At 26.9% G+C, this 8,592-nt stretch overlaps 1 protein-coding gene across 1 annotated transcript; it reads left to right on the top strand.

The window, feature by feature from the left end:
* The first annotated feature begins 1,213 nt into the window (after window positions 1-1,213).
* On the top strand, window positions 1,214-4,786 carry LOC105147687 (uncharacterized). The gene is made up of 3 exons (XM_087408744.1): window positions 1,214-1,566; window positions 1,691-1,852; window positions 4,022-4,786. Exons 1-3 carry the CDS (start codon window positions 1,217-1,219, stop codon window positions 4,218-4,220), a joined length of 711 nt encoding a protein of 236 aa, XP_087264870.1. The 5' UTR covers window positions 1,214-1,216; the 3' UTR covers window positions 4,221-4,786.
* Window positions 4,787-8,592: the final 3,806 nt, after the last annotated feature.

Here is an 8,592-nt window from a genome sequence, read left to right as displayed (position 1 = left end):
ACAGTTGGCTCTCCGAAACTAATTGGAAAAACGTCCACTATGTTTCGCGCTGTATGGGATTATTAAATTTGTGATTTTTTATTACATAAATGCTGTATAAATAAATATGCATACTTTTAATGCTATAATATATTATATATTGCCGAAAAATTAAAATTTTTTCTTTGGAGTTATCATCTTTATTGATAATCAAACTCAGATGGTAACATTAAAATCACAGTTTCCAATAAAATTCAAGTATCATTAAGTTTTAAATGTACATATATGTCTATGAAATTAGCAAATCATGAAATTAGTATTGTATCATTAGTTTCTTATTCTTAATTACTTAAATTTGAACACGCGAATTTTCATAAGCGCCGATAATTTTTAATAATAGGTTTGTTCGAGTCGCATGCTCCAACATGCTTCAATATGCTCCTATCATAGATTCAACTCACTCTAATGCACTCATTAGAGCGACTAAAAATTATAGCAACAGTATGTTGGAACATGTTGGAGCATGCGACGTGAACAAACCTAGTATCTCATCGATTGCTATCGTTCAGCAGAACACAACAGCAGAACAGTTTTGCAATCGTTTTATGTATTGTTTACTGAGATAGGATTATTCTTTTAGATCTAAAAGTATAATCCAATCAACGATAAGAAAACTTGGAAGTGCAAAATAAACGTTCTGCTGAACGCAATCATTGAGGGCGTTCAAGTTGACAAACCGGCTAGCCTGCTCGCCGACAAATGAACATAATTGATTGTTACTTATAGATTTAAACAATCATATACAATCGTTCGGTAAGCATGACTAGCCGCTTTGCTGTTTTGAACTCGCCCAATATTTATTTTCATTTCTTCTTATATTTCCGCGAGCATTCCTGTCGCACAGAGGCGATTTCTCACCAAAGAAATATCGCTTGGTCCTGATTTTCATATCCCCTCTCACCTTACGTGCGTGTAACAGAAATATTAACACAAAACGGAGCCTGACATTCCACATCCCTCGTCCTGCTAAGATTTCGTAGAATCCGAAACGAGACAAAAACACAGCACTGAAGAGACATATTCAAACTAAACATACCAATATTTATATTCCGCGAAAGAATGATACTTCTGTTTTTGACCTTCTGGAGTTTATGCTTCTTCATATCGTTTCTATACCTTCAGTGATTAAGTCCGATTAAATGCTTTAAAATTCCGTAATACAAAACGCGCAATTATAATGGCGGACCAGCAATTAAAAGACAACAAGATCCGAGTATTCAATGTCCGAGTTCGTCAATATCTGCGTAAACATTTCATACCATCAAAAGTGGAATATTTCACAAATTGCAAATATTGTTTGTCAAGAATAAGTTATAGAAGCATCTATTCTTTATTACTCGAGCACTTGACCATGTACCATCCGCAAGTATTAACAGAAGAACAGAAGACAGAACGTAACATTCATTGGGCATGGGATTATTTTACTCAAACATCATCTGGCGATGCACAGTGCAATATATGTAGTAAAATATTGAAAGGTTGTAGAATCGATAATTTAACGACGCATCTTGATTTACACAGGGACAAGTAAGTATACAATAAGTATATTTTGAACAACTATGAGAAATAATATAGGAATTCTTTTACGGAGTTTTGTGCACAATTGATATCATTATCGTATTTCTTACTTTTATTGTTACTCCTTATATAGACATAAAATCTTCGATCCAGACGAAGTTATTTACGAAGATACTTATATGTTTGGCGCAAGTACTAGTACAAGCGGCAGTATGATTGAGGTTGCGGAATATCAGGAAACTACAATAGCTTCTAATTTGACCGATGACACGGATAGAACACGAGTTCCTAACGAGTAATTATTCAATTTAAATTAATTTTAATTCATGCTAATAGATCTTTCGAATCAATTTGTATTTTTTCCCTATTCAAATATAATCTATATGATGTTGTGTATAACACTTATTTATTAAGCGTTTCATTAATATTTATATAATAACCAATTAATGCCAAATTATTTCTCCAATTTTGTTATACTATTTTATATAATATTTTATACGATACTATATGTATAAGATGTTATTATAGTTTCCGCAGCCATACTTATATACAAACATTTTTCATATTCAGTTTATCAGTATTTGCATTAACTGGAAAAAAAAGGTACTTCTTCTGTCACTGCTAAATATTCATGTGTGATCAAATTTGTTTTCTCATTTAGCGTATATTCATAAATAATATAATTGCATGTTGTTTAATTGTCGATTATTGCATGCAATGCGTAATGCACTCGCTTTGGTAAATTGATTTCATTAAGCTTATTTTTATAATTTTATGCTATTAATTCAGATATATTAGGTGTTGGAATTAATTCGTAGCGTTTTTAATGAAAGAATGTTATTTATTTCACATGAGCATTAAAAAATACATTAATGAAAGTACTTCCCATCACTTGTAAAACGCTACGAATTAATTCCAACACCTAATAGTTTAATTTTTATGGAATTGACATATATATTTAACTTGTTCTTTTCATATTTATAATATTTTATGAAATGAAGTTTACATTTATGCATACGCACATATTTTATGATTAAATGTGCCTTCAAGAACGAATTCAATCTTAAAATTTATTCCGAAAAAATGATAGTTGTGGTACATTGTTTTAAATATTCATAATACAATGCAATGTTTCAAAGATTTATACCCTGCACTTCAATGAAATTAATTACATTCATTTTGTATTTTATTGATAGTTTTATTAGTGAATGAGACAGAGATTAACATAAAGCTTTTCGAAATACGAAGTTGTTCGAAGATTGTCATATATATAAGATAAATTCCCCAAATAATTCTCTTTATGTACCATTGTACCTTTATTTCGCATATAACATAATATCATATTAAATTATAAAATTAATAAATTATAATAATTAAAAAGGAAAAATGGCTACGAGCCTAAAAACAATCAACAAAAATGACAAACTGTATAAATAGTTAAAAAATAAAATAAAACATGTCATGAAATTAAAAAGGTAAATTATAATTTGACAATCAGAAGGTGAACAAAACAAACGTTTCGATCCTTGTTGGATCATTTTCAATGACAAATAAATAAATAATAGAAATGTAACGTAGATAAAACATAAAAAATTAAATAAAATTTGCATTCGGACGCAATATTAACTATAAAACTCGCTCCAAATTGAAAGGAAATGAAACAAACAATTATAGTTGACACAAATGTGCTCCTCCGAACCGTGCGTGTGTATAAGGACGAACATCTTTCTGTTAGCAAGTATAAATTATAATAATAAATTAACGATGGAAGTAAATAAAAATAATAAGAAATGTACAAATCGAGTCGAAAACAATAAAAAGAAAGGTACAAAACAAGTCGCAAGTAATAAGTTACAATTAAAAGAAAGAGGCAAAAATTATCTTTGATATTATAAGACAAGCACATAAGAAATAATAATGACGATAGAAAAAGAGTAATGCCGACATTCATTGTATATGTATAATGAGTTTAAACTCATTATACATGCGAATTTTATTTAATTTCTTATGTTTTATCTACGTTACATTTCTATTATTAATTTATTTGTCACATTGAAAATGATCCAACAAGGATCAAAACGTTTGTTTTGTTCATCTTCTGATTGTCAAATTATAATTATCTTTTTAATTTCATGACATGTTTTATTTAATTTTTTAACTATTTGTAGAGTTTGTCATTTTATGTTGATTGTTTTTAGACTCGTATCCCTTTTTCCTTTTTAATTATTATAATATATCCTAACAATAAATTTGGGACAGTTATACTTTCATATATACAAAACCACAAATATAAGTATTTAATTTAACAATTCATAAGTTACTACAGAATTTTACTATTCTAAGCGTATATTTAGATTGAAGAGATGAGGCTTTTTATATAATTATCAAGTAATATAATTATTAAATACTATATTACATTTTATATCTCTTTAATTTTTTTATCACAATATATATATATATACAGATCCGCAACGAAGACTTCAGAACCATCAGAATATGTTGCGAGTCCTCTTGAAAATATTGAAAGTATTATGGATGATATAAAAGTTCCCGCCGCATTAAAGCCGTTATACGATATAGAAGAAGTTGCCGATAGAGAAGAACTTCCCGTTGGAGAAGAAGTTCTCATTAGAAAAGAACTTGCGAAACAGGAGAACTTCTAGAATTACTTGACCAACAATCATCTGACATTCATAATTACTCTCTTGATCCTAAGGGCCAAATTATTATACCTATGATCGTCCAGAAAAAGAATAATTGATACTGCGTTATAGTATATACAAATCTATTTCTTAATGAGATCTTAATTTCAAAAAACGAACTCTGAAGGAAATTGCTATTTTACTGATAAAATGTGACGCATTGACTCATTCTTATATACTGCAATTCAATGCCGTACGCACATATATACATAAATTTTTGTAAAGCGATATCGTTTTAATTACATGTAAATCTAATTTCAACAATTTTATTCTTCTTATTACTTTATTAGTTTATAACTTTCAATTTTGGACGTACAAATTCCAAAGCTTTTGTATCAAACAAATATTACGAAAAGTGTAGACGTTACGTCTGATTTAAAAAATGTTTAAACAGCATAACAAAAAAAAATTGTTGTTCGTGACATCAATTTCAAATTGCAGACACATACTAATACATATACTTTAATTTTAGAGGATTCTCAAATGCGATAAAAGTTTTTGTATTGTACGATATCCTTCCACGAAAATTATTACGTTCAACCGATAAACAGAAGACCATTTAAGATCCGCCTCTTAAGAATCCAATAGCCGTTAATAATAACGACAATACCATAATTCTTGTATGACAATTACTTTTCTTTTTTATAGATTTGAGAATTTTTTGTCACAATTAATCTATACTTATTAATACTTGTCTGTGAGTTTACAGAGTTTTTATGCCGAGAACATACAAGTTAAAAAATTGTGATATTTTTTACAATTTCTTATTTATAGCGATTTACTATTTATTAGTATGGCGATCTAGAGCTGCTATATCAGCATTTGCTTCAGATAAAAGCTATACCATTTGTACTTACAGAACTGTGATCTGCAGACTACTAGTTGTTACGAAGATACAATGTGGAGCTCCTAAAATTGGATTTTTATGTATAATCCAAATTATTCTTTTATGAAAATTATGTTTCTATATGCATAAAATATCTATGTACTACATACTTTTCTGTATATACAGATGGGTCAGTGATACATAAATCGTTTGTATATAAGTCCTACTTAAATTACGATTAATCGGTTTTAAGATCCTTTTAAGAGGTATTGAATGTATAAACGTATAAAATATAATTTTGGTCTATGTAACAAAAATAAAATATAAGTTTAAGTTCAAGATATAAAAATTAACAACTTACAATTAACAATCAATAATAAAAACATATACGTTAAATGAACCATTACACCTGAATCGAATACCCAGTGATAATTTAATTTAGCTAAATTGTTAACCTCCTTTTTAATACAACTATAAGACAAATATGTCCAGGTACATACACACTTAAAGCTGTATTAATTATGTTGTACGTTTTAAGTATTTAATTATTATTTATATAAATTTTTATATAACTTTATGTTACATAAAAATTTATTTTACATCATTTACTAATAATATCATACATTTTAAATATACATATATATGTATAGATTTATTTGTGAATAAATTATTATATAAATAATATACACATTATTTAATATCTATAAATAGTTTATACTTTATAAGTAGTACAGTTTTTATACAACGTTTTTCAAATTTATTTATTAATTTAATTAACTTCTTTATATAATGATCACATTATTCATAAAATATATGCGTTAATATATATGATATTTAGTTGATATTAAGTAGATGATTTATTTGTATCTAAATGTCACTTCTGGTCATTTATTCACCATTAAAGGAGTAATTTTTTTCTCTTTGTAAATTTTAATTAATATCATTAATTAATTTTACATCATCGTTTTCATATTGGTTATTTTCAAAAATAAGCAATTTTCAGAAATCTTTTCGGACTTATTTAATATTACGAATAAAAACTTATCTATTTTTAATATACTGAAAAAAAAACAAGAAATTCCATGTGTCAATTTGAACAATGACATTTTATGTATCACTATAAATTTTACATACGTTATTTGTCTTTTGCGAATAATATAAAATAAAGACACTAGGATACAAAATAGAGAAGATGATTGTTTAAGGCTGAAAGGAATTAAAGTAATAGAGAAAAAAATAAAAATGTAAATATGACGCAGTTTTATATAAGAAATATCACGACAAATGCAGCCACTAATAAAATAAAAATCTTTGATTGACAGTAGACAATACATTACTTATTGACAGACTATTGTGTTTAGAAACATATCAGATAATCAATTATCTTTGAAATTTTTAATATGACTTTAAATTTAATTAAATTTGAATGAAATCGATTTATACGTAACCAAAATGAATATTTTATCATTTAAATGTACTGTATTATTTATTATAATATAATGTATTCCTCATCCGTTTACATACTTTATAAATCTTTTAGAGTAAAATCTTTATGTGAAGAGTGAAATCACACTTTTAAGGATTAAAAATTGTGACACTCTCTTTTAAGACACACTCATTTTTCATTCTTTACAGTTAGATTCCATTCCAAAAATTTAGAGATAATTTTTATCTACCAATTACTTTCTCTATTGTACTTATTTTTATGTTATTAACATTCATCAGGTATCATTGGTAGCTAAAACACTAACTACTATTGCACAATTTTAGTATTACTAGCACTACTTATCTTCGCACAATTTTAAAATTACTGTAATAAACAACGATTTATCAAGGAAAGTCAGATAATATGATGAAATTTTTTTATGGTACTTGATAGTTAAAGACTCTAGCAAAATTGTTTATTCAAACTTAGATACGGACAAAGAATAAAAACGTTCATATCATGAAATATATCAAAAAATATTTTTTTCTAATTGTTATATACACTCCTACTTTCAAATATTTCTAATTAAATGAAAGAAAGTCTATATTCTAATGTATTATTGTTTGTGTTTCCTTTTACACATCCGATCTCCTGAATTCATAATTTTTATTATAATTTTCCTGAGACTTCTACGGGTGTTTTCTACATAAAGATTATGTGTTTCATTATGTGTTTTCGGGTTTTCTCCGTGTCCAGATCCATTCTTGAAATGTCAACGTTTCGTGAATCTTCCTGTTTACATAAGGGCAAAGAGCAGACTGATACTTACTATTGATACAATGTGATACTGATTTTTATTATACTTGTCGATCACTAAAATAATAATTAGATTACTTTATTCTTCTAAAGAGAAGAAAATCATAAGATAGATAAAATAATTTATTATTGTATATTGAATATTTGTGTGTATCATTAAAAAGGTAAGATTCAGTTACTTCTTTTTTATTTTATCTTTATTGTTTAATCTTTTTCTTCGGATGTCTCATCTTTTGATTTTTGAAATGACAACTTTTGTTACTTTAATTAATACTATTATAGTTTAAAATTTTTGATTATGAGTCGTGTGGTAAAAATTTAAAATGAAAATGCACATAAGGATATTTTGAAATCTAATGGATTAAATAGAAAAATTAATCGTCTTAAATATATAACAATAGAATTATAAATATTAGTCAAAAAATGAAAATCGAAGACATTACAAATTATTTCACGAATGAATTCAAAATGCAAATAGCGAGTAAAATAATTGTTAATTTCGTTATCGTACCGAAAAAATATAACTACGTTGCAGTAACAGCTATCAAATACGAAAATTAGAACTATTATAATTTTATCGACTTAGGTAATGGTAACGATATATCAAGTACGCGTTTTTCAGTCTGAGATTTACATTCAATACGATGTAATAGTCAATCCTGGAAGACGATTTTATTTAATGCGAGTTTGTGAAAAATCGTATGTTTGGCTCTCTCGCTGAAAATTCTGCCTTTCTTATTTATCAGTTAGCTTCTCAACACTGACCGCGGCAAATCTAAGGAAAGAATGTGAGGAAACGTTACAGATACGTAGTACGAATGGTTTAAGTAAAAAAATATATTTTTTTATTTAACTGGACGTATATTTATACATCAAAATGTAACATGTGCGATATTACGCACAACATTATTCGTCTTTTGAATCAAATATAATGCAAACAGTATAATAAGTAAAAGTATAGAATAAACAAGTAAGTCAAATAACACTGATTTGCACATCAAATAATAACGGTGCAGTTCACAACGCAGATTATGTCATAGCATCAATAATATTAATAGCAAATGATATTTAATTAAAATCAAAATTAATCAACCATACTGTAATGTAAAAAAGAATCAAGGAACTAATTTTTAATCACTTCCTTTGATATTGATATAAACAAAACTGCATTAATAAGGTATGATCTGACAGTGAAACACAATGATATTATCATTTTATATCATTTTAAATAATTGTATATAATTTTAATTATACAAGGTGATTCC

The sequence above is a fragment of the Acromyrmex echinatior genome, chromosome 8 (genome assembly GCF_024713525.1).
Source record: "Acromyrmex echinatior isolate Ae372 chromosome 8, ASM2471352v2, whole genome shotgun sequence".
Classification (NCBI taxonomy): Eukaryota; Metazoa; Arthropoda; class Insecta; order Hymenoptera; family Formicidae; genus Acromyrmex; species Acromyrmex echinatior.
This window is presented reverse-complemented; position numbering and strand designations above follow the sequence as displayed.

Excerpts from the sequence above, each read along its gene's own strand:
- LOC105147687 (XM_087408744.1), top strand. The coding sequence starts at position 1,217 with ATGGCGGACCAGCAATTAAAAGACAACAAGATCCGAGTATTCAATGTC. Across the intron at positions 1,567-1,690 it reads CTTGATTTACACAGGGACAA|ACATAAAATCTTCGATCCAG; the intron begins GTAAGTATACAA and ends CTCCTTATATAG. Across the intron at positions 1,853-4,021 it reads AGAACACGAGTTCCTAACGA|ATCCGCAACGAAGACTTCAG; the intron begins GTAATTATTCAA and ends ATATATATACAG.